The 27,239-nt window shown below is 37.5% G+C and overlaps 2 protein-coding genes across 4 annotated transcripts; both read right to left on the bottom strand.

Moving 5' to 3' along the window:
* Positions 1–8: 8 nt before the first annotated feature.
* On the bottom strand, positions 9–27,239 carry LOC121424890 (xaa-Pro aminopeptidase 1-like). Its single transcript, XM_041620748.1, has 20 exons — positions 27,111–27,239; positions 26,395–26,458; positions 26,005–26,109; positions 23,982–24,022; positions 23,051–23,102; positions 22,328–22,474; positions 19,755–19,850; positions 19,214–19,295; positions 18,431–18,569; positions 12,248–12,292; positions 11,042–11,128; positions 10,430–10,480; positions 10,237–10,295; positions 9,161–9,310; positions 6,815–6,875; positions 5,772–5,841; positions 3,593–3,772; positions 2,382–2,458; positions 1,594–1,692; positions 9–1,038 (listed from the first exon to the last, which is right to left on the bottom strand). The coding sequence occupies exons 1-20, from the start codon at positions 27,219–27,221 to the stop codon at positions 919–921; spliced, it is 1,836 nt and encodes a 611-aa protein (XP_041476682.1). The 5' UTR covers positions 27,222–27,239; the 3' UTR covers positions 9–918.
* LOC121424889 lies at positions 12,416–17,624 on the bottom strand. Of its 3 annotated transcripts, none has more exons than XM_041620746.1 (3): positions 15,982–17,624; positions 14,163–15,231; positions 12,416–13,189 (listed from the first exon to the last, which is right to left on the bottom strand). In XM_041620746.1, the coding sequence occupies exons 1-3, from the start codon at positions 17,440–17,442 to the stop codon at positions 13,125–13,127; spliced, it is 2,595 nt and encodes an 864-aa protein (XP_041476680.1). In that variant the 5' UTR covers positions 17,443–17,624; the 3' UTR covers positions 12,416–13,124. The 3 variants fall into 3 exon arrangements, with proteins under 3 accessions (XP_041476680.1, XP_041476681.1, XP_041476679.1); XM_041620747.1 differs by having other exon boundaries at positions 12,416–13,171; XM_041620745.1 differs by lacking the exon at positions 12,416–13,189 and having other exon boundaries at positions 13,574–15,231.

Below are 27,239 nucleotides of genomic sequence, written 5' to 3'. Positions count from 1 at the left end.
TAACTTATAAAATAAATTCATGTATGAATATCATTCATACCCCGGTCCCATTTCATATATGCATCACATAGACAAATGCATGATTTTGTCGACGAACTTGCCATAAGATTAATATGCAAGGATTTAAATAGCTTTTAACAGTTTTAGTGATTTTATTCACTATACGATATGTTATAAATAGGCCATAATACTATTTCATCAGTGAGGAGGCAGAGAAGAGCGATATAAATGTCATAAACCATTGCAACTTACCCATTGCATTCTGTATTGTAGCATCACATGCAAGAATATGTTTCTTTAACTCCATTTTGAGATTTATGTACAGCTTACGGACAATATCGCTTCTAAGCAGGCATGCCACATGAATGAAAATCATTTACAATGGGCACTTTGGTACAAAAAGTGATATTTCCTTTGGATGAAATTAGGTTGAAAAGTGGCATCCTAGTGTAAGTACAAATCACTATATAAGACTAAGCTAAGGCAAAAAAGGCTTATAGTATTTCTCCTATGATACTATCAAGACATTGCAAGGAACTTGCAACCAGTCACAGGTCAATTCAAGGTCCTAAAATCGCTTATTAATATTGCAATCAATTGCAAATTTTAAAATTGATTGCTGGGTCCTGTTGCATAAAAGTTACTTTTATAGTAACATAGTCATCCAGTAGAAACTTCCCTGAAATCCTTGAAGCTGATTGGCTGATTACCATGGCAGTAACCACTGGATGACAGAGTTACTATCATAATAACTTTTATGAAACAGGCCCCTGGTCTGTTTCTTTCAATAGAATGTATCAATAGATTTGCTGAATTTTTAAACATGATCTATTATTTACATATTGACATTCGAAATTTGCAATTGACTGCAGCAGCAGAGTTTCTTGCAAAATCCTCTAGATATATAAGGGTTCATCTTCACCCAATCTGTTGGGTTTCTCTCATTAACCATTTCAGCGCTTCTTCTCGACCTTGTCTTCCCAGTTCTGCCCCAACAATCTCTTGGCAACGGCTGTGATAGTCATTCACCCACTTTATCTGAATTATCAAAAAAAGAAACAAATAAAACACATTTCACGAATAAATTATTACAATCAAAAAGAGCTACAGAGATCTGATGGGTTATACGAGATCTAACATCTCTTTCTCTGAATGTCTTTCTCTGAACTCTTAAAATAATTTACCAACTGGGATATAAAATTTGTCATACCAGTCCTTCACGTTTATAATTTCGTGGAGCTCAATAAATCGCTCTCCATATTTTTTTGAGGAGCTCAATTGAGCTCCTCAGAATCGCTCTCCTTGAGGAGCTCAAATCAATTCAATCCAATACATGAATGATAAATTTTAGATTATTCTTAACATCGTATATGCAATAGCTGTGTAGCTATTAATTAATCTGTGGTGAAACTAGGCCTGGGTCAATACGTTTACAAAATATCACGCTCCTGCTATTAAAAAAAAAATTTAAAGATGTAAAATGTAAAAAAAATATTTTTTTAGGAGCACAATTTTTTGTTATTTTTTTTTAGGAGCACGGTAGGAGTGCCGGCGCGATCGCGCTCCTCAAAAGTGAAGGTCTGTAATACATACCTCTTTTTCTGTCAGCAGCGACGGATCAATCATTTTGAGTTGAATTGGTACAAGGGTTACCGTTTCAAAAGTCAGAAATTTCTTGCCATTGAAAGAATGCTGGAGAGAAAAAGGTACATGTGTATTAAATCAAAAGCTGCAAGAATATGACTATTAAAACTATCAATGAAATATCTATTTAAACAAAGATATAGTAATGTGTCTTACCTACATGTAATTTCAAGAAAATCATAACTTTGTATCCATCTATGGCATTGAACCTTACACAATAAATTCATGCATCTGTAACAAAAAAACTATAATCACTAACTGCTTTATTACCAATACTCCAAGCAGACTTCCAAATTCATAATATACTTCTCATCTATTTGTCATTTGATCCCAAAATAACATGCTCATAAACATTTTCCTGAGCTTTCCTTGCATTGTCTAAACAAGCACTGCTTCTCATTTACTCATAAGATTTACAATATATCTTCTTCAAGATTTTTTCTCCTAAATAGACAGTTCAACATTTTACCTGTTTAATTGAAAGATTTGATGAAATATAAAACTAAAACAGAGCTGTCAACCTGAACAAGAACATTTCAGTATTTTTTAAAGCTGAAAATCAGTATTTTGGCGAGGAAATCAGTATTTTCAAAGAAATACCATAGGACAACACATAAAACTGAAACTTGAGAAATCAGTATTTTGCATGAAACCATCAGTATTCTTCTCATTTTTCAGTACTAAATACTGAAAATCCGTACTACTTGGCAGCTCTGCTAAAAAGATGTGTAATGTACCTTTGTATTAGCTGGGACAACTACCACAATGTTCTCTATTCTGATACCAAACGATCCATCTTCATAATAGCCAGGTTCTACAAATGAAATTATTACAAAAATAAGAGGGAAGATAATACAAACAGAACGACTTGCAGGAGAGAGAGGCCCATATTCTGAAGTCGGGTTTTACTTAAACTCAGGTTTAAAGTTGTGGTTTAAGTACGGGAAGCCAAACGTATCAATTTTTTTTATTAAGTTGCACGTTTCTTATGTTTACTGTGCTCTTTCCTGATTCATCGATGGTGAAGACAATCATCTATTTATACTTCCTACACAATTATGAATGATTTGAGAGCGGAATGAACTGAAGTATGATATCTCTACTGTTAGTGATTTATGTAACAATTGGCTGTCCATACTTAAACCACAATTTTAAACCTGAGTTTAAGTTAAACCTGACTTCAGAATACGGGCCAGAGAGTTCATGGATATTATTTTCAATTGTTTACTTTTATAAAGTTGGAAGTGATGCTAAAATATATCACTTAGAATAATACATGTACGTTATGAGAAGTTGTTTCAAGATTCCAACCGTAGCAAAAAGTGAAATTGAAAAATCATATACCAATCAAAGCTTGAAAGAAAAATAACACAAAAATGCAAGGTTCACATATTTCCACAGCTTGTCAGGAGGGTATTTTGCTTAATAATTCAAATTAGCAGGTTTAGAAAAGAGGCTTTATTGTGCTTAATCTCCTGAATTATGTGACATCATATTGTGTCAGAAGAATTATGAATACATACTTTAGTACATAAGAATACATTATTATTTTATTGTTTTTCAGATCACACAATTCAATTTCTTCTTCATAACACACAAAGATATTAGATAGCTCCTGCTTTTCCTGTATGCTCAAAGTGATGAAAGAGCTGCAAATCTTGAACTGCTCAAACAATTAACATTGACAGTGATATATTACTTTGCAAATAGTAAAAAAAAAAGAATTCAAAACTGGAAATCCAATAATTGCTCTTTTCTACAAATAAACCAATTGAATGTAATCACAACCCTCCCGACATACATGATGTAACAATACAGGCAAGTAAGAGGCTCAATAAGGCCTATTTTATGTAAACCTGCTTTTTTAGATTAGAGAGGGAAAAAAAGATGAGCAGGAGGAAGAAGTGAAAGGTAAAGAGAAGAGAAGAAGAAAGATTGGTCTACTTACCATCTGACATGAAGATGCCAGCTTCAAGTGGTGCCTCAGTCCCCGGTGCGACCTTGTAGCTTATGAGATGCGGAGGTTCATGGACATTAAGATATGATCCTATTCCATGTCCTGTTCCGTGCATGTAGTCCAGGCCTATCTCCCATAGATGCTGTCTGGCAAACGAGTCCAGCAAAACTCCTGAATGGTAGAATCAATCAATAAGAAACAATAATCTGCCAGAATATCTTAGAAATATACAACCATACAAAAAGTTTAGAAATTGCTTGAAAACACATTTATTCACCATTTTGTAAACAATTAATGTAAGAACCCAATGCTCTCCCCTCCATCTCCACTCCTTTTGTAAAAAGCGCTTAGAGACATGCAACTTTGCATATGCATTTTGCACTATACAAAAACGTTTCATTATTATTATAATTATTATCCTTGGTCAAATAATGATAAACAAGTGGAATGCCTCTGGCCGTCTCACCTGCATCACGCGGTTCAATATAGCAGCAGTGCTGACTTTGAATACTACTCTAACTCGCACAAGATGTTCAGTGATACATGGTTACTCTTATGTCCACTTTTTATGAACTAGACCAATAAACTTACAGAGATATGATGGTTATTCACCAAAAAACCCCAACATGGCCAAAGTTCATTGACCTTACATGACCTTTGACCATGATCATGTGACCTGAAACTCAAACAGGATATTCAGTGATACTTGATTACTCTTATGTACAAGTTTCATGAATCAGATCCATAAACTTTCAAAGTTATGATGGTAATTCAACAGATACACCCAATTCGGCCAAAGTTCATTGACCTTTGTCATGTGACCTGAAATGTGCACAGGATGTTCAGTGATACTTGATTACTCTAATGTCCAAGTTTAATGAACTAGCCCAATAAACTTCCAAAGTTATGATGGTAATTCAACAGATACCCCCGATTCGGCCAAAGTTCATTGACCCTAATGACCTTTGACCTTAATCATGAGACCTGAAACTTGCACAAAATTTTCAGTGATGCTTGATTACTATTATGTCCAAGTTTCATGAATCAGATCCATAAACTTTCAAAGTTATGATGGGAATTCAACAGATATCTCCAATTCGGCCAAAGTTCATTGACCCTAAATGACCTTTGACCTTGGTCATGTGACGTGAAACTCATGCAGGATGTTCAGTGATACTTGATTAACCTTATGTCCAAGTTTCATGAACTAGGTCCATATATTTTCTAAGTTATGATGACATTTCAAAAACTTAACCACAGGTTAAGATTTCGATGTTGATTCCTCCAACATGGTCTAAGTTCATTGACCCTAAATGACCTTTGACCTTGGTCATGTGACATGAAACTCTAATAGGATGTTCAGTAATACTTGATTAACCTTATGGCCAAGTTTCATGAACTAGGTCCATATACTTTCTAAGTTATGATGTCATTTCAAAAACTTAACCTCAGGTTAAGATTTGATGTTGACGCCGCCGCCGTCGGAAAAGCGGCGCCTATAGTCTCACTTTGCTTCGCAGGTGAGACAAAAACTAAAACAAAAAAACTTCCCTTGAACTACTTGGTAAATTTCATCTGAAATTTTCACTTGTCTGTTTATCAATCGGAATTGCCCTCTAAGGCTAATCATATAGTGAGTGGCCTATAATAATCAATAACAGGTGAATCTACCTACGCCAGATTTCTTATGACCACAGAAATCTTTTTCACTTGGACAAAATTCAACTTAGAAGACATATTTTGTGTATTCTGGTCTGAAAACTGCTTCAAATTGTTCAAATACAAAAGTAGACTGATACAGATATACAGTGGTGCTCAATAGTTAGTGAACCCACAAGAAAATGAATACATTTAAAGTGTTTATGTTCTGCCATGTTTCAGATATTTAATTGTGAAGTCAGGTGACAAAATATTACATTCATTAATTGTTTCTCTGGGTTCGCAGGACATTGTAGTGTTGTCTCTATTCAACACTCAGCATGAAGGAGTGCATTTTGTAATGGGATTCACTGACTTTTAGCACAAATGTAAACTGTATACTGGAGTTAAGTGTTGATACTGGTATATACCTGTATCTTTATTTTTAGGCAATCGCTTGTACTATCTGAAACCATTCACTGCTGAAAAATGAATTCTACAGAGAAAATGATCCTAGACTTATTTCACCCACCTCGTGTTCCTTCTGGGAAGACTGCTGTTGCTAAGGAGATGACACCTTTTAAAACTCTTGTGAAACATTCCTGAAAATATTAAAAGCAATATATAGAATGAATATAACAAGACACTTGAAGTTCAGACAACAAAGACTTGTAAACTTTTGAACTTTAATTACTATACGACTTACTTACTTTACACTGAGCAACCCCTTTCTCTTGACAAATAATCATAGCCTCTCTGTTTCTTTCCTCCTTCTTTCCTGTCCTGTCTTATGCCATATGGATGTATTTTTATGATTATGTATGTATTACGTACTATGTGCGCTTATGAATGTTATTTTGGGCCATCCAAACAAGCCTGATGAGCTTTCATTTGGTCCACCACTATTTGAAAATGTATTTGTATATTGCTTTGTATATATTTTAATTTTGTGGAAATAAATTAATTGAAATGAAGTTAAGGAAAGTAGGCTCAATCTGTACCATATCTTCCTATCCGTTGTAGGTTAATGTGTTTTACAGATCATCGACCTGTTTTAATGAACGCTTTTCAACCCATTGATTGCTGAAATTGACTGTTAATCATCAACATCGTCTTTACAGACATTTTAACTTGTTACAATGACTCTTGTTATTCATCGTGCTTCAACATCAATTTCATCATCACCATCATTGTGAACTTTAATTTAAGGAATCTTTGCCAACCAACTTGATTTTATTTGGATTTAATAAAGGACTATCATAACTTTGGATTGCACATCTGACTCTTCAAGATATGTAAGATCATTATCTATTTTTGTTTTGTTTGGTGTATATATGATCTATTTCCTATTATAAAAACTGGAAATCAAATTTAAAACTAAATTTTCATTGTTATTTGTTGCAGTATCATAACACATATTAAGAGCACCACACAACAAAAATATTGTTGTTTTTTTCTAAGGCAAACTTGATATGATTTGGAAGTAAAAGAAATCTTAATTTGGACTTTGACATTCACATTCTTCACAATTGTTGTCATGTCCTGTGAAAAACACACTTTAGGTTTTGAAATTACCTTCTGATGTTGAGTAGGAGTTCCAAAATGAAATGTTCTTGTAACATCAGTTGTCCCATCTCTGTCAAGTATAAATATTTATTAAAGAAATATTAATCCATTAATATAGAGTGAAAAATGAACTTTAAAAAAATAGAAAAAGTGTTGAGAAGTGTTCTATAAATCTGTTTGAAAAGTTACGAATGAATACCAATGACTGGCTGGGCATTTAAGTGCAATTGAAAAATCCAAGAAGACATTTATGGGGTGTTGCAAGAAACTTGTGATCAATTGCAACTCTCTTTTTGGTCCCTAAATAAATCACATTTCTTACAATTAATTGCAAATTTGCGGTTGTTTGCTAATCTGCTTCTTGAAACAGGGAGTGTAATCCCATGTGCTACAGTCAAAATTGATCTATCAATTGTTAAAATTGCAACAGAATATTTGCAATTGATTGCAAATATTTTCTTGCAACACCCCTTAAGTCACAGTTAATTCTTCGTGAAACACACCTCTGGTCATTTAACATATCGACTCCTTAGGACAGCTACGCAAAATGAAGGTGATATCGCTTTATATATCCCATTACATCATCAGGGATGGTTACACAATGACTACTCTATTCTTGAAGGATGAAGCATTGTAGCACTGCAACTATACAGTCTACATGACAGGGTAATAGCACTTTATATATCCCTTTATACAGTATATATTACTTAAAAAGCTCCAAATGTACTAATTTTTGGTATAGAAACTCTTTGTGTTGTTCTTAGCAAGTGTACATGAAAACAAGTGGAATGCCTCTGGCCGTCTCACCTGTATCACGCGGTTCAATATAGCAGCAGTGCTGACTTTGAATACTACTCTAACTCGCACAAGATGTTCAGTGATACATGGTTACTCTTATGTCCACTTTTTATGAACTAGACCAATAAACTTACAGAGATATGATGGTTATTCAACAAAAAACCCCAACATGGCCAAAGTTCATTGACCTTACATGACCTTTGACCTTGTGACCTGAAACTCGAACAGGATGTTCAGTGATACTTGATTACTCTTATGTACAAGTTTCATGAATCAGATCCATAAACTTTCAAAGTTAGGATGGTTATTCAACAGATACACCCAATTCGGCCAAAGTTCATTGACCTTTGACCTTGGTATGTGGCCTGAAACGCGCACAGGATGTTCAGTGATACTTGATTACTCTAATGTCCAAGTTTAATGAACTAGACCAATAAACTTTCAAAGTTATGATGGTAATTCAACAGATACCCCCGATTCGGCCAAAGTTCATTGACCCTTAATGACCTTTGACCTTAATCATGAGACCTGAAACTTGCACAAAATTTTCAGTGATGCTTGATTACTATTATGTCCAAGTTTCATGAATCAGATCCATAAACTTTCAAAGTTATGATGGGAATTCAACAGATATCCCCAATTCGGCCAAAGTTCATTGACCCTAAATGACCTTTGACCTTGGTCATGTGACGTGAAACTCATGCAGGATGTTCAGTGATACTTGATTAACCTTATGTCCAAGTTTCATGAACTAGGTCCATATATTTTCTAAGTTATGATGACATTTCAAAAACTTAACCTCAGGTTAAGATTTGATGTTGACGCCGCCGCCGCCGCCGCCGCCGCCGCCGCCACCTCGGAAAAGCGGCGCCTATAGTCTCACTTTGCTTCGCAGGTGAGACAAAAATCACAGGATTGATAGGCAACTATTATTCATTCAATGAAGCACTGTACATACCTATACTGTTCACCAGACAGGGGAATATCACTTTATATACCCCCTCAAAATCACAGGGTGGATAGGCAATTATTCAATAATTGAAGCACTGTACAAACCTATACTGTCCACCAGACAGGGTAATATCACTTTATATACCCCCTCAAAATTACAGGGTGGATAGGCAATTATTCAATCATTGAAGCACTATACATACCTATACTGTCCACCAGACAGGGTAATATCACTTTATATACATCCTCAAAATCACAGGGTGGATAGGCAATTATTATTCAATAATTGAAGCCCTGTACATACCTATACTGTCCACCAGACAGGGTAATATCACTTTATATACCCCCTCAAAATCACAGGGTGGATAGGCAATTATTATTCAATAATTGAAGCACTGTACATACCTATACTGTCCACCAGACAGGGTAATATCACTTTATATACCCCCTCAAAATCACAGGGTGGGTAGGCAATTATTATTCAATAATTGAAGCACTGTTCATTCCTACACTGTCCATCAGACAGGGTAATATCACTTTATATACCCCTCAAAATCACAGGGTGGATAGGCAATTATCATTCAGTCATCAAAGCATTGCACATACCTATACTGTCCACCCGAGTCACAGAGGTAGATCTCTTGTGTGTTGAGGGGAAGGGCAGTGGGTAGTTCAGGTTTATAGTGAATAACAGCACCATTAGGTCCCATGGAAGAGATGGTAGAAAAACTTAGTGACACATAATCTTCTTGCTCACTGTAAAATAAAGAAGAACACAGGATTGAAAGGGAAATACGGGACAAAACATTGCACATACAGGACTGTTGATATCAACAACAGATCAGGGATGATTTATTAACCTTCATTTATTTTTTTTCATGAACTTTTCACTTCATGACCTGTTCAATGAATGAACCCTAGGCATGGGACCAACCAGAAATAATGTCTCTCTATATTTTTAATTCATTTCACTTGATTTTCTATAATGCCATAATTATTTAATTGCTATCATTTCAGTGTTATTATCAGTGAATAAATTATACAATTAGTAGTTTTATAATTAGTAACTGTTCCCTTTTGATAACTTAAGTATTTCAGTTTGATTCATATTATCATTTAAGTAAAAATATTTGTTTTTGCTACCAAGCTGGAGAGATTTTGTTATCTCTGACTTAGATTTTGACTTTATTTTCATGTATGATATGATGATATATGTTGTTCTTTATGTTTTCATCAGGTCATTGATGAAAAACAGTTTTATGCTGATCTCTTGTACCTGAATAAAGATGTTTTAATACATAAATAAATGAATTAATAAACAAATAAACAAATATGAAGAATTGTAATGCTCTTGATATCTCATGTCTTGAACAGTCCACCAAGTGATGCAAGAATGGAGGGGAGAAATGGGGGGGGGGGGGGTCAGAAGCACAAATAGGTTGATTATTATATGAAATTTCCCAGCTATAGATTGCTGAGTAGGGAGGGGGGTCTTCAGATAACTGTACAATTATGTAGAGTCCTAAAAGAGAGCAATATAGTAAACATGAACGATTAAGAAAGACTAATACATCAAATTGCCTCATAACAGATGTGTTCCACCCATCACCTTTTTCATTTGATGATGAGCTTTCTTTGATAGTGATCTTTCAAGAAAAAAAAAACATGATTTTTCAAGATACCTTCTAAGACTTTCAAGCTTATCAGCACCTGTCACTTCATTCAGGTAACCTTTAGGGATCTGAAAATGAAAACAAAATCAAAATAAAAAATATAAATGTGTACTAGACACTGATACATTAAATAAATGTACTATGTTTATATATTTTCAGAATTTAAAACTGCGCTTGATAATAGATTTTAATGTTTCTTTACCTCATGTTCCAGCCAGTTGAAGTATTCACAAAGGGCTACAGCATCTCGTATCTGAAAAACAACAAAAAAAAGGTCATATACAGGATACATGTATAGGAATTTGTGTGGCAGTTAATACCAATCATCAGCATCATTACAACTTGATGAGTTATCAAATTAAAACAATAACATGCATTCAAAATCTGGCAATTTGAGAATGGATGATGATGACGATGAAAATAATGATGGTGATGTTTATGAGTATGATGATAATGATGATGGTAATGATGACGATGATGGTAATGAAAATGATGATGATGGTGTTGATGACGAAGACAATGATGGTGGTCATAAATATGATTGATAATAATGGTGTTAAAGATTATGATTATAGCAGTGATCTACTTTGATATTAATCTTTGCTCCATATTAACAATAAACTCTATATCAAAATGAATGTAGCAACACCCTAGAGACTTTACTTTCACAATCCTAATGATTGCATACAACACAATGACAAAAATAAACATTACAATTTATATTCACCACATAGAAAGCTCATATTTACTGCGCAAATAAAAGTAAATAATAATCACAACTAAGACAATTACAAAAATAGGTGTAGAAACTTACATGTGCTTGTCGCATACCCTCTATTTCTACATCATTCTTTATTGCTTTGCTTTGCCATATGGGGCTGTTATGAATGTACTGATGTTGCTGCAAGGGGATACAAATATATAAACGTATTGTAATTTTGATCAAAATAATTATCTATTAATTTCAAAATCAAATTAACCATTACAAGAAAAGATTTGCTGTAGAGACACTATCTTCATCCCCTTCACTTTAATTAAAAGAGAATGAAACTTATAGAACAATAAAGCTTGTGTGAAGACAGACAAATCAAAGAAACAGATCAACGAAAGTTTGAGAAAAATCGGACAAATAATGAGAAGGTTATGAGCATTTGAATATTGTGATCAATAATGCTATGGAGATCAGCAAATTGGCAATGAGACAAAGATGTGTGATGTCACTTGTGAACAACTCTCCCCATTACTTTAGTATATATTTCACTTAGATTGCCTGTTTAACAAATCTATCAGTAGATCATATATTTTTTTTCTATAGGAGGGTATGTAATACAGATTATAAAAGAACACATCATGGATAAAGAGTTTGTATCACCATAAGAGAAAGCAAAAAGATACATTTTCGGGGCATTTTATAGTCCATCAAAGGGAAAGTTGTTCACATGTGACATCAAACATCCTTGTTGCATTGCCAATGGGAGGATCCCCATAGCAGTAGTGATTACAATATTTAACTGCTCGTAACTTTCTCATTGTTTGTCTGATTTTTCTAAAAATTTCGTTGATCCGTTTTTTTTTTTTTCTGTTTCGACACAAGCCTACTTATTCCAAAGGTTTCATTCCCCTTTAAGTAAAAATTAAACATAAGATAAGCAAATGGTCAAAAATGTGCACCTGAATTGGTAGAAGATAATGAAAACTTTAAAATTTTGTTCTTGACACACTGGAAATTTTACCAGTAACTAAACATAAATTGTGCTTGGGGAAATGATGATAACCAGGCAATCTATTCCCTCATTTACTAAAATTTCACTTAAAAGACCTAATGAAAATTTCTGTGACATAGTATGAAAATCAAAATCATTCTAGATGAAGGGAAGTAGACAAAAAATCCCTTACTTTGTCAGAGATAACTGCCTATTCTTGCTTTTGTGTTTACAAAACAAATTACATGCATATAACTAACACCTTCATGTATAATGAGTACTTCAAGAAGTTTACACAAGTTAATGTACACTCCTACCTTTGGAACAAGGTTTGTTAATGCATAGCTTGAGTTGGGACTGATCTGAGGGGAGAAAAATAGAGATGCATATCTGTAAATGTTTCTAACAAAATCAAGGAAAGTTTGTCAGATATGATAAATTGTCACACAACAAATATTGATGAAGTGCACCCCAGGTGTCCAAGAAAATTATGTTGTTCAGTAGTGAACACCATATCTACGAAGTAGCCATACTTACCTATTCCCTTAAATGCCATTCGATCGCCACGCTCGAATACACCCGGCAAAAATTTCTCCTATAAAAGGAGAAAAAGTCTGCAACGCAGACTAGAGCCCTGCACGACAAGGAGGGAAACCCCGCCCTATACTATAAGTACCTTGCGTGCGTGGCTCACTTCCTCTTTCTTAGGCAAACGAACCTCAGATACAGAAAGAGGGGAGGTGGGAGGGTAGCATAGGTAAGTATGGCTACTTCGTAGATATGGTGTTCACTAGTGAAAAACATAATCTACTTCAGATACGCCATACTTACCTATTCCCTTAAATGCCAGATTCCCACGGAAACAACTATGGGAGGTGGTCAGGCCAAAGGTCAAAGCCAAGAGGCCCTACAGATCAATTCTATTATACAAGATACAAATGACAAGCTTGTAAAGTTAAAATCATACCTTGGATTAGCGATGGGGACCGGACAGGGTGGCCCTCGCAAACTTGGATTCATCACCGAGGACATCCGAGAGGTAGCAGGATGTGAATGTATTAGCGTTGGACCAATATGCCGCTTTCATTATATCCTCCATGGGTACGCCCTTGAATAAGGCCCAGGAAGCAGCCAATCCTCTTGTGTCATGGGCTCTAATTTTCTGGTGAATGATGACTGGATCACCAGCAGATTTCACTGCCTCCACAATCCAACGAGAGATAGTATCCGGCGAGACAGCCCTGTGAGGGGGAATGAAACTAAAAAAAAGTTGATCGGAAGCACGAAATTGTTTAGTCTTATCAAGATACCATTTTAAAGGTAAATGCTAGTTTTGGTAACGATATCAAAATGAGTTCGTACAGAATCCAATGAAATGACCACCAAAGTGTCCGTTTGTATAAATAAAACGCATGTGCCAAAGAATTCTGGAAGAAATTGTGAAATTTCTGAGAAATCAGCAAATAAGCACAGGAATCGGGTAGGGCGTCGGGCCCGACGCCCTAAGCAATAATTATAAATTGTCCCACGTGCGCTTATCTGTGTTGGGGATCTTCGGTGTGAACATTTTTCAGCGTAGATTTCAAGATTTCACAAAGTTCAGTTAATGTAACTGTACCAGATCTAGATCCTCGGTGATATACTGACAATTAAGCCTTGTTTTACAGACTGTCTCATGAAATCAGTGTTTACTGCAACTACTGGAATTTCTCTTTAATGCTCTTACCGGGCACCAAAATCTATCCTCCCTAGCTGAAGAAAAGGAACTTATGGATGGTAGAACAATTTCAAGAGGGAGAGAGGACTCCCGTTGGTTCTTAGCAAGAAAACGGCCATGAGGAATAAGTCTAATCTTGTTTTTCTCCCAACGAATATGCCCAGGAGCTGTGGTAAGAGCATGGATAGAGCTACGCCTCTGACCAGAAGCCGCTGCCAGAAGGAAAACAGTTTTTATGGTTAAATCCCGCAAAGATGCATTATGCATTGGCTCAAAAGGGGGCTGACTGAGGGAGACTAACACCTGGGGAAGGCTCCAAGCAGGAGCAAGAAGCCTTCTACTGGGTCTGTTAAGAAAGAAGGACTTTAATAACCGTGACAGAAAAATAGACGAGGAAACAGATTCACCATTGTCAAAGCCTTCGTGTAGGACAGCTATGGCAGACCTGTAACCCCGAATAGTATTACATGCCAAATTCTTGTCATACAAAGATATAAAAAATTCAGCAATCTCACCTACAGATGCCCTGCATGGATTAGTCTTAGGCTGCCGACACCATCTCACATAGTGACTGAGTCTGGAGTCGTAGGTTGATCGTGTGGAAGACCGTAAACGTTCTGCTGAGAAATTGGCAGCCCGTTCAGAAAGTCCAGCCTTGATTGCTGCTGCCCTGTAATGGGCCACAGTGTGAGCCTCAGTTTGTTGGGCTCGGGGTAGTAGTGCTGGGTCCCTGGTAGTGTTGAGGCAAATAGATCTATCTGTGGGTTGCCGAAATGATTGAATATCTCCCTGGCCACAGCCTCGTGGAGCATCCATTCCGAGGGGAGATAGCGCCCCCTCGAAAAGAAGTCTGCTATGTGATATGTTACCACCGTCTGGTTGTCTGACTTTATCAGGACACACTTTTCCACTATCTCGGATGCAAAGTGTTGGAGGGCTAACTGCACCGCAATCATCTCCAAACTGTTTATGTGAAAATTCATCCTCAGTCTGCAAGGGGGAACTGTATTCACTAAGCTTGCTAAGAGTCCCAGAAAAATCTGCCAAGTCTTCGCAGTCGAGAGACGACTGGACAGGAGTTGCTCCGCGACTGCTCTCATTCTCTGAACCCGGTGGGGAAGGGGGGCTGCCACCTGACGCGGGATGTCTATAAATGCTCCAAGGAAATCCGGAGTCTGAGTTGGAGTCAATCTTGATTTTTCCCAGTTTATGAGAAGGCCTAAATTTGTCGTTAACGCGATTGTGACCTTCAAGTGTCTGAGAAGGGTTTGTTCTGAGGGGGCGAGGATCAACCAATCGTCCAGATAGCAAAAAATTTTTACCCCTCTTCTTCTTAGCTCTACAGCAATTACCCTGACGAGCCTTGTAAAGATGCGAGGAGCAGAGCGAAGGCCGAAAGGGAGGGCCTGGTACTGGTAAGTGTCCCCTCCTATTGCGAAACCTAGGAGATGCTGAGAGGACCTTGCTATTGGAACGTGAAGATACGCGTCCGATAAGTCTATAGATGCCGCCCACTCGTGGGGGCGAAGCAGGGGCAGGATCTTGGAGAGGCATTCCATCTTGAATGGCTTGTTTTCGATGAACCTGTTTAGTTTCTTTAGATTCAGGATCATCCTGAATTTTCCGGACCGTTTCCGAATTAGGAAGACATTTGACAAAACAATCTTTCGGCTGGAGGGCACCTTGGAAATTGCACGCTTTCTCTCCAGTTCGTTGATTTCCCTTAAAAGAGCCTCTCTCGTTTCGAGAGAGTGGGGGAGGGCAGAGGTGGTTAATTGTGCGAACGCATCCCGATAATCTGGGTCGATCTCGACCCGATATCCCTCCCACACTATCCTGAGAATTAATTTGTCTCTTGTTATGAGGCTCCAATTTTTTGCAAAGAAAATGAGCCTTCCTCCTACGGGGGCGTGTAAGTCTGGGGAAAACGGTCCGGCCAAGGAGTCACAAGTGTTTAGGGGGGTACTGAGAACCGCGGGACAATCTGCGTCGACCCCGAAAGGGTGTAGGGGTCCTTTGATTGGTCTGGGGGCTCCTATCCCTGACCTCGCGTTGTGGGGGGCCCTGCGGTTGCTGGTTACTCGGCCCAGAGGCCTGCTGACGTGAGGAGGAACGTTGGCCATAAGTATGTGAAGACAACCTGTACACTGTCTTATCAGCCGTGGAAGAGGCAGAGATGGAAGATTCTAAAACTTCCTGAAAACGACCACTGAAAAGGTCATCCCCCCAAGCTGGCAGTCTTTCGAGTAGTCGAGTAGCATTTTTTTCAATCTGAAGTAGGTCAATGACCTGTGAACGTCTTGCTCTCGTGCAAAGTATGGCCGTTCTCGACACCTGTTCAAACTGGTATTCTGCAATCTTCATAACACACTCCCATATGTCTCTGCGATCCTCTGGGGAGATACCTAGTCTCTCAGATTCCCGAAAGGCTGTCAAAAGATATGTGTGATAGGTTGCTAGGCGCATAGATGCCCTGGCTGCCTGGTCAATAGAGGTCAACTGACTCTCCAAACGCTTAAATCTACGTGACCCGAGTGGATTCTGATTAGAGTAGCGCGATCTCTTAGCCTTAGCATCACCAACACAAAAGGCTGCATCTGGGACTGTGGGAGTCTTGAAAGCGTGCTTAAAGTCTCGTTCCCCAAAGCGAAAGTGCTTCTTAACCACTCTGTTGGTAGGACGTAAGTCCCTTCCCCTGTCATTAAGGTAATTCAGGCAGGATGAGAAGGGTTTGTCAAGCTTCACCGCAGCTGAGTTGACAGATTGTCTCCCAAGCTCCGAATCGAGACAGAAAATAGGCTTAGATTCCTCTGAGTCGGTAGTCTCTGCCTTAAGCTGGGGGCAGTATTTCGTAATCAAATCTGCAGCCGAAACAGGCTTGCTTTCTACGCTATCATGGCGAGAGCTGGGGCTGGAAGCAAAAATAGCTGAAGAAAAACCCTCACTAATCACTGAAACCCCCTCCTTCTCATAACGACCGCTAGCAATGCTCTGTCTCCCTGATCCTGAAGTGGAAAGTTGAGACAGCAAAGAGTCTGCCCATTTTCGCTTGCGGGATGCTATGGGCCGATGGTAGCCATATTCAGAGTTTGAATCATCCTCATTTATATCAATAGAGGGAGCATGACAGGTACTCGGGCTTCTCCCCCGAGTACGGCTTTCAATGTCCCGTTGTCCTGGCCGTGGCCGCTTCGCCGGTACTCCGTCACGCCTCAGCGGCCCGTCCGGCGTCGGGGCGCCTGGGCTGTCGGGCCGAGTTTTGGTCTGCGCCGCTGATCTGGTAGGGGCGCTGGTGTCGCCTGCAATCGGCTGATTCGACAAGTTCATACATTTTTGCGCCGCCTGGAACATCTTCATGAACCATGCCGCCGAGGCAATGTCCGTGTCGTCAGGGGGATGAAAACCCGTTTTTACGTCCTTCCCTGATTCCCCCATCTTCGCTTTCTTGGTGACGGGAATCGTCTCGAATTTATCCGAGTCGTCCAAAGAAAACTCGGCCCCCTTAACCTTCGGTATCTTTCCCAGTAAGGTGACGGACGTCCCGAGGGTTAATTCGTCCGGAGTAGGGGTTTTAGCTGTCTTCCCCTTGGGTTTGGCCTGGGAGGGGGTCTTGACTTTTCCTTTGAGGGGGATTTTGAACCCTGTACCTCGTTTAGACCTGGCTATATTGGGGGTTTTCTTTCCTCCATCATCTTTCATAGCTCCATCCTCTTTCGTATTGTTCTGGGAAGTGTTATTACTGGCTTGATTGGGGCCCTGACGGGGAGAGTCTTTCGATCCAGTTGTTTGGCTCATTATGGTGGATAATATAGACGTGGGGCCTGAAACGTACCTCCGTCTGGTTATGGCTGTGGGATCGGATGAGGCGTGGGTACCGAGACCTCTGCCTACTTCTGTGATGAGACGTGGGTTCTGAGACCTCTGTCTACTTTTGTAATGAGACGTGGGTTCTGAGACCTCTGTCTACTTTTTGTCATGAGACGTGGGTTCTGAGACCTCTGTCTACTTTTTGTCCCGAGACGTGGGTTCTGAGACCTCTGTCTACTTTTGGGAAAAGTCTTTTACTGTTTGGGTGTATAGAAACTCTAACTGAGCGTAAGCGCCACACAACCGTTAGGTTCGGGCGCCGGCAAAAGAAAGAGGAAGTGAGCCACGCACGCAAGGTACTTATAGTATAGGGCGGGGTTTCCCTCCTTGTCGTGCAGGGCTCTAGTCTGCGTTGCAGACTTTTTCTCCTTTTATAGGAGAAATTTTTGCCGGGTGTATTCGAGCGTGGCGATCGAATGGCATTTAAGGGAATAGGTAAGTATGGCGTATCTGAAGTAGATTGATAAGTTCTTTACTAACCTTCCCTTTTTTCCATTTCATACGAGCTGCCACTCTTTTCTGTATGACCTACATGTAGATCGCCTCAAGGACAAAGGTTTTGGTTAGATGCCAGTATTTGTTTTCCATGCTATGGCCTCTACTGTTGAAACTTGTATAGTTTTGATAGAACGTAATCTCAGCCAGGTATAATTGTTTGTACACCAACAATATTGAATGAGGAGGCATGATAGCACATTTGGAAGTGGTATCGTAATCCATTGACCGGGTCCCATCCCCCCCCCCTCCCTTGGTGCTATAATGCCCTTATGGTAAAGCATTTATCCTCATTACCAGGTCCCTCGGAGAGCACTTTAAACCACCGGTCCTCTGGTTGCTTGCTTACAAGCATTCATACTATTTTAGCAATTAGATAAACACTCATCTCTACAACTACCAGTAATGAACTAAACCTCACCCATGTCTTGGCCCCATTGTCAGCAAACATGTCTGCTATAAACTGTTGGATATCATTGTATGGATGTAGAGTGACTTCTATTCCCTGGTTGATATGACTTTGTACTCCTGATTCGAGCTTACTCTCATCTACAAACAAACTGACATGTATCACAACTTAGTATCAAAAGACCTTCCATTAAACAAGTCAAAAGGTTCAGATACTCAATATTCATTCTGCTAGCTAATTATATTCCACAAATTTGCCATTGTCTTACTTTTTCTATAATACAACTTTTGTTGCAGTAACATTATCAAATCAAATTCCAGACCAATCTCATCAAATAACAATAAGAAGAATAATTAGACTTATGTCGCGCCAAATCCACTCTGTAGAGTGCTCAAGGCACTTTTTTGGAAATTATAAAACAAATTAAGAACAATTGAAGAGAAATGTTTTAAATAAACTATCAATAATCAATTACATTATTTTGGATGACATATCAACAGTTGGGTCGTAGTCAGTTTTATTGGTGAGATATTTGTAAATCAAAATACAATATTCCTTGATGATTCTAAGAAGTTGACAAAAAATATTAATTGGATTGATTTCTGGTGTACAGAGTCATCAATATGAATCCATTACAGGCAGGTTATACATGGTCAGATAATATAATAAGGACACTTTGGAACATACTAGGGTGCAAATAGCAGTGCACTCTGCTTTTAAAACACAAGCCTTTCATTATTTCATGAAACTAACCAAATAGCTTATTCTCATGTTTATGTTTATTTAAATACTCACTGCACATCATCTTGGGTAAGCACAGCATATGCGAAGAACACAGGGTTGTACACGATATCTGAACCACGTAGGTTAAACAACCCTACAGGTTTAAAAAAAAGTAAATCCTTTTTAATATGAATTTTAAGGGTTCCTTTTTTATTTGACTAATCGTAAGAGTAAAGAGAGAATTTTATCGTATCTTTTAGTATCTGCACCATATAGATTAAAAAATCCTTCAAATGGAAAAAAAAACATCCTGTTTATTAAACATTGTCACACATTATGTAAAAAGGGTATTGGGCAGGCCTAATCAGTATTACCAAATAATACTGTTTAATTTAATTTAGTTTAGTTTTTATTAAAAAATCACACCCGTCAAAACTGACGGCCGGCCTAAGAAGGCCTATGAGTGATGACATCAGAATGTATAACAGTCACATACAATTACAGGAAAATGAAATCATTACGTATTCACAAAGTAACCTTAACATTACAGGTATAAATAGTAAATAGCACCTTAAATAATACATGATTGGGCATATAATTTGGCTTCACTCACATGCTATTTCATCAAGAGCAGTCAGGATCAAATTCTGGACATGGACCTCTCCCATCTTGCTCCTTAGCTGAGCCACTTTGTCTGCAGAACTTTGACCTGAATTTAAAAACAAAATAGCTCGTAACCATTCTTTTTACAATTATGTTCCACAAAAATCCGAGCAAAGCCTGTAATAGAATGTTACAAGTCAAGAGGAACATATACTTAACAAGTGGAATGCCTCTGGCCATCTCACCTGCATCACGCAGTTCAATATAGCAGCAGTGCTGACTTTGAAAACTACTCTAACTCGCACAAGATGTTCAGTGATACATGGTTACTATTATGTCCACTTTTTATGAACTAGACCAATAAACTTACAGAGATATGATGGTTACTCAACAAAAAAACCCAACATGGCCAAAGTTCATTGACCTTACATGACCTTTGACCTTGATCATGTGACCTGAAACTCGCACAGGATGTTCAGTGATACTTGATTACTCTTATGTCCAAGTTTCATGAATCAGATTTATAAACTTTCAAAGTTATGATGGTAATTCAACAGATACACCCAATTCGGCCAAAGTTCATTGACCTTTGACCTTGGTCATGTGACCTGAAACTCGCACAGGATGTTCAGTGATACTTGATTACTCTTATGTCCAAGTTTCATGAATCAGATCCATAAACTTTCAAAGTTATGATGGTAATTCAACAGATACCCCCAATTCGGCCAAAGTTCATTGACCCTAAATGACCTTTGACCTTAATCATGAGACCTGAAACTTGCGCAAAATGTTCAGTGATGCTTGATTACTATTATGTCCAAGTTTCATGAATCAGATCCATAAACTTTCAAAGTTATGATGGGAATTCAACAGATACCCCCAATTCGGCCAAAGTTCATTGACCCTAAATGACCTTTGACCTTGGTCATGTGACATAAAACTCATGCAGGATGTTCAGTGATACTTGATTAACCTTATGTCCAAGTTTCATGAACTAGGTCCATATACTTTCTAAGTTATGATGTCATTTTAAAAACTAATTCAAAATCAATTTAATCCAATCCAATTAACTTACACCATAAATCCTTCTAATCCGCTTTCTCGTATACATGTACTATATCTCAAGCAAAATTTGAAACCTCTGCAGTAACCTATATTTGAAAATATTCTGTTGATTCATATTAATCCCCAAAGTATTAATGATAGTAGATTTTTTATGCTTTGTGTATTTTTATAATTCTATTTTGATACTGTTATGTTTAATGCTGTTTTTTATGTAAAAGTTCTGTACAATTCATCTCTTGCTGCGAACAGTCTTTGAATAAAATACCATTATTATTATTATTATAACTTAACCTCAGGTTAAGATTTGATGTTGACGCCGCCGCCGCCGTTGGAAAAGCGGCGCCTATAGTCTCACTCTGCTATGCAGGTGAGACAAAAATCATAAAATGTTTTTTTATCTTCATCTGCAAAGCTGTTGCAAAGTATTCGATCATCGCTTCTGAAACATATAATTCTAACATTTCTGTCTGTTTGTGAGGTAAATTACTGATAAGTAAGTTTGATGGAAATCATCCATATAAATGAGACTCCAAATAATCTGTTCAAAATAGGGTATGTGTTGGCTCAGTTGGTAGAGCGTTCGTCTCACAACCGCGTCAGACCAAAAGACGTTAAAAGATGGGAGTTGCTGCTACCTTGTTTGGCGTTCAACAATTAAAGGGATAGAGCCTCGTCAATATGGCGCTGCACAGCGGCTGCCAGGCCCACAATCAATTGGGCAAAACAAATTTTCGGAGTATTTCATTTCTGGTGTCTATTCCAAACAATAAAAATATGTATTTATATGACCCGTTGTTGAACTTTGACCTCAGACTGTCATATACAATAATATCAAGGTGGTTCCTGAACCACAGGCCTCACCTGATTTCAATCAATAAAAAATGCAATATGACCTTTGACCCACAGATGACCTTTTCATTCTCATGAACACACATATGGTATTACCCAAGGATCATTCGTACACATTGTAAATACAATTGATGAAGAAATAAAGAAATGAGAGCAACTTGAACAAAAACTTCACCTTTGACCCCATCATCCTAAAAACAACATGTGGTACTACCCAAAGATCATTTGAACCAAGTGTGATAAAAATTGATGCAGAAATAAAGAAATGAGAGTAAGTTGAACAAAAACTTTTAAAAAAAAGATGGACATGACCTCATTATCATTTGACCTTTTGACCCTGGGCATTGTCCTTACAGCCACACATGGTATTACCCAAGGATTATACATGTACGTAGCAAGTGTGAACATAATTGATGAAAAATAAAGAAATGAGGGCAAGTTGAACAAAAATAAACATTTTTTGTAACAGACTAACATGAAAAGTGATAACTAGGTCTCTGCCGAACTTCGTTCAGGCAAGACAAAAATGAAAGTTTAGTTCTCAAATGAAGTAAATTTAGGACCAACTTGAACATCTCTTCTGCAATGAGAATATATACATTTTAATATGGAAAAAACACCAAAAGTATAATCACAATTATTGATATAACATTTAAAATCAAGACCCACCTGCATAGCGAAGACTATGAACTTTGACCTCTGCCTGTGGTGGAGGTGGCCTGTCTTCACCCCAGACTAGATCAACTAAGTTTGGTTGGACGGGTACAAGCGAGTGACCAGCTGTCTCTAAGGTGCTTGAAAAGGACTTCCAAGATTCTAATAGTATTATTAAAAGGGAAAAATTAATAAGGTCTAAATCTTCTGAACTATGTAATAGTAGTTACAATGTGAATAAAATAACTACCAATATGCTAGACATATATGTGAAAAGCATGTGAATCCTCAAATTGGCAACATGAATAAAATAATTTCATTTCTATAAAAGTGAACACAGTTAACTTCGCCTCTAGGATGAATCAACAAAAGGCAACTATTAGTGAAAGGTCTACTTAAATCAATTATTGTATTTTTTTTACATCTCATAAAGTGATTCAAGTATATCTTGATGCTAAACAATAATTTGGTCTTCGAATAAAACAAACGAGTCACAAAACAAAAATCCACTATTTTGATACATAAATAATGCAACTAGTATCATTATTGAATAACTCTAAGGTAGTTTCATAATTCAATTTAAAAACCTGATCCACACTCTCCACACAAACATCAATATTGTATCATACTTAAATTCAAAATATTAATCAACTTTTGTCAAAGTTATTCAGAATTGACTGCCCAATAATCAGTAGTTTGGATCAAAATATAAAGCAAGTCATAAAGGATTTATCTTACCAAATCTGAAGAGAAATGGATCAACTCCAACTTTGGATCCTGGAGGCAAAACCTGCCATTAGAAAATAAAAATTAATCATATCAGTAAAAATATTTTTCTTAAAGAGATTGACATAAAAAATGAAATGAAAACAAAATTGCCGTTATAAATAGACAATATGAAAATGGAAAAGTAAATCGAAGTGCTTTACATATTACCCAAGCAATCAGATTTTTTTTTTTTTTTTTGGGGGGGGGGGGTGGTTTAACAAACACATTGGTTTGGGGTGTATGGGGGTGGGTAGGTGCTTAAATCTGTTTCATCTATTCTAATTCATTTATCTACCTTCTGCAAGCAATCATGTCCATCAATCCCGATCCTCCATGTGATCAGAAATAATAAAATAAAACAGCAGAACATGTCCTACAGAGCAACCATGTAAAGATAAGATATTTTACATTTGCATAACTAAATAAAGAGGGATCTTGCACAAGAGCTATCTATGTCTATCAAATTCACTCAATCAAAATAGTCAATCAAATATCTGTCAAAGGAACAAAAAAAGATGATAATTTAGACCAAATAATAAAGACTTATACATTCATATTGCTCAATTTCTATATGTATACTCAACTGTGCATTACAATAATGTTATTATCATTACCCCGGCTATAGCTATGCTGCCTTAAGGTGCTCTTGCATTCAAGGATTTTTTCCTGTCGGTTACCCATTCACCTCACCTGGGTTGAGTGCAGCACAATGTGGGTATATTTCTTGCTGAAGGAAAACATGCCATGACTGGTAATCAAACCCCAACCCAACTAGACCACAACGCCTTTACAGATAAAAACAAATAATTACCATCCGTATTTTTATTGAATTTGAAAATTAACTAATCTACAAAATAGATTCATGAATGTTCGGTTTAGCATATCAAAGGATAGTTCTTACCTCTGTCAGCCAATTTTCCTGAGTTGGAGTCTTAGGCATACCTGCAAAATGGATAATATAAACCCATACTTTAATAACAATATTGCGCATTTATATAGCGCTTAACACATCAAAAAGACGTCTCTAAGCGCTTTACAAATATTACCCAGGTCATCGGATCCTTGCATGCCCGCGTACAATGTATGCACCTTCTCCACTCCCTAGGGAGCATTCCAACAAGAGTTCCAAGACTCAATTGCTAGGCATACTACAGCTATTGCATCCTGCCGGGTACCCATTTAACACCTGGGTGGAGAGTGGCGAATTGTGGATTGACGCCTTGCCATGGTGGGATTCGAACACACGACCCTCTGAATACAAGGCGAGAGTCAGAACCACTACACCACAGCGCTTCCACGTGGTACTTTAATATGGTAGAAGCAATAGCACGAACCATTTATTCCCATCACAAAACAAACATTCAAACTCAATCAGAAGTATAAGCTGAACCACCGCAATTAAAAACCAAATGAATGCTTAATATGAAGAGCCTTGTTTGGTCACCACCTAGTGCAGAAATACAACTCTGCCTCTGTACTTTCAAATCCTTCTGTTTGTTTGAACAAAACATTGAGGAAAGTGACATTGAAAAATTCTGATTAAGGAAGCTACAAATATTGAATCTTTGTTTTTTAAGCTCCCTATAATACATGAGCACTTTTCAATATCAATTTTAATAGTAGCAATAATAACTAACAATAGTTATGATGATTGTTGTGGTGATGATGATGATGTTGGTGGTGGTGATGATGATGACTATGACAATGATGACGATGATTATGTTTTATTTACCAATGGTAGCCACTTCAGTCAGAAAGCTGCTCTACCAGTGGGCCCCGCATAACAATATCTTATTATTACCCTTCTCCAAACTAAATGCTGAGCACCTATCAAGACGGCCCCATTTTTATCCAGTGATCAAACCCACGACCTTCCTTTCATGAGGTGTGTGCTCTACCATTGAGTCACCATGTTTGGTAAAGGCCAATTTCCACTACGCCGATTTTGTTACAATTTAACAAATCTTCAGATCGGCCAGGATTAGAGGAAAATTAACCATTTTACAGGGAGTCAGCGAAAAATAATTTGCAGTAATAAAAGTTTCCAAAGGAGCGGGGGATTCATTACGTCCCCATGACGCTGTTAGTATGCCAGGCAAGGCCTGATCACGCTTATTCCATGACTGTGCAGTGAGTTGCTTTATCTTTTTTTGCTTCCCCCTCATTTCAAAATGGGAATTTTCTGTTTGGGAAGAGCGGCATAAAATTTTGAACATGTTCATAATTTTTAGCCGACCATGCCGATCTGAATAAAATACCCGTTGTTACCCCCCATCTTCACAGCATTTTTATAACGCTGCTCTCGATAATAACCGAGTCCTATCCCGCTCTCCGTCGATCAAATGATCAGGATGGATAGGGGTCTCATATCGTAATAGTGGAATGGCCCCTTAAATGATGATGATGATGATAATTAGCCTATAGTGTAAATTAAGGCACTAAATTCCCTCTGTACAGTACTCAAGGCACATTGAGAGCAATGGTGTCGATCCGCAGAAGGTTCTATTCATCTGGGGGGGGGTATCATGTAATAATACAAAGCGCCATCCCCCAATGAATATAAAGCACAAGCGGATCTAAGCCCATGATAGAGAGTTACAAAGGAAACACATTTTTCAGAACAATCTGCCTACAGTAGTGGAGGCAAAATCAGTGGAAATGTTTAAACATCTATTGGATCAATTTTGGTGGGGGGAAAGATTAAAATCCTCCATTTCTCAACGCACGTAAAGTTTCAAAAGTTCAAACTGTTTAGACCGTCAATTACCAGAAGTAAAGATCAGAAAATCTACAGGAGAAGTCCTTTATTTCCGTACCTGATGTGATGTAATGTTTATTAAAAGAGTCAAAGGATTTGATTTCTTCATGAAGGCTATACAACAAAGAGGGGGATACATGAGCAAAGGATCCCCCATCATCATTACCAAGTTTCATGAGTGTCCAATTTTCATCCATTTGTTTGGCTGCCTGTAGAAAGTATCTACCATCAGTCCACATTGCTGCTTCACGCTCTGTCACAATAGCAGAACCTAAAACGAAATAAATCAATCTATTAAAGTAATTGAGAGGATAAAATGATTATTTTCACTTGATTTCTTTTGAATTTGCTTAAATCTGAACAGTTTTTTCTTTGCACAAATGACTTGTGATTTCCTGACAGAAGATGCTGATATTCATTATTAATTCATTTCTGCATTTATATTCAATATATATTTCATTGCTGTATACTTGAAAATATTGTTCAGTTCAGGTTAATTATGGATTTTAATTTGAGCAATCAACATCAGTTGAAATGGTATGGGATCTTATCTTACCACTTGATCCAGTAAAGCCAGTAATGAATGGTCGCCTGCAGTCACATTCTGCTATGTATTCATTCTGAAAATAAAATAACATAAAAATTACCTCAAATATATTCATTAGTGACTATATTCAGGTAAGTACTCAAGAAAACTAAAGAGGGCAATAAAATCAAAGATGAAATACAATAACCCCCAACATAAAATATCCAATATTCATGAGTTCAAAAATATTCAAGAAGGCAAGGGCTTTGTATAAATTTCTAGATCAAAAGGAGACAAATGTTTTCAGATCAAAATATCACAGACACCTCTTAGAAGTCACAAACGTGTTATTTTAATTAAATAAACTACATATAGCATTCCTACTCATCTAAAAAGTAGAATTTGAATATAATTTCCACAAAACTTCATCAAATAGAAAACAATTTTGAATGGTGCGATTTTGAACCTCGCTACCAAGTACTACTCATCTCGATTCTTCTTCTTTCATAAGTCCCCCCTCATCCCCCCCCTCCCCGAATTCCAATCATAAGCAGGATGTATTGGTGTAACACATGAAAAAAATATTTTAAAAAGTGTCAAGTGTATGATAATGGAAATTATCATGGTAGGATTGTGTTTCTGGATAAGTGAACCAGTGAGTCCCCATATACCCAATATATCTCATCACATACGTCATACAATGATATAGGGTTCTTAGTGATGCATCTATTGAACATTGCATTTACCTGATGAGAATCACATGACGGGATGATATAGGCTTGTATTGGACCTCCATACTTAGTACTTTGCATAAATCCACGCAATTTCTGAAGCAACAAAGTGGTATTTTTGGCCATGGCTGTTACCTGTCCCTG

This window comes from Lytechinus variegatus, chromosome 12 (assembly GCF_018143015.1).
Source record: "Lytechinus variegatus isolate NC3 chromosome 12, Lvar_3.0, whole genome shotgun sequence".
NCBI classification, from domain to species: Eukaryota; Metazoa; Echinodermata; class Echinoidea; order Temnopleuroida; family Toxopneustidae; genus Lytechinus; species Lytechinus variegatus.
The sequence above is the reverse complement of the archived record's forward strand: the minus strand, read 5'-3'. Positions and strand labels throughout refer to the sequence as shown.

Bases quoted from the DNA above. Each gene is read 5' to 3' on its own strand.
- LOC121424889 (XM_041620745.1), bottom strand. From the start codon at position 17,442: ATGAGCCAAACAACTGGATCGAAAGACTCTCCCCGTCAGGGCCCCAAT. The intron at 15,232-15,981 runs GTGTCGAGAACG...GAAACTAAACAG, and splicing joins CAGAATACCAGTTTGAACAG to GTTCATCGAAAACAAGCCAT.
- LOC121424890 (XM_041620748.1), bottom strand. From the start codon at position 27,221: ATGGCCAAAAATACCACTTTGTTGCTTCAGAAATTGCGTGGATTTATG. The intron at 23,103-23,981 runs GTAAGAACTATC...TTCTAATGGCAG, and splicing joins AGGAAAATTGGCTGACAGAG to GTTTTGCCTCCAGGATCCAA. The intron at 9,311-10,236 runs GTATCTTGAAAA...TTTATTTTACAG, and splicing joins AAGCTTGAAAGTCTTAGAAG to TGAGCAAGAAGATTATGTGT.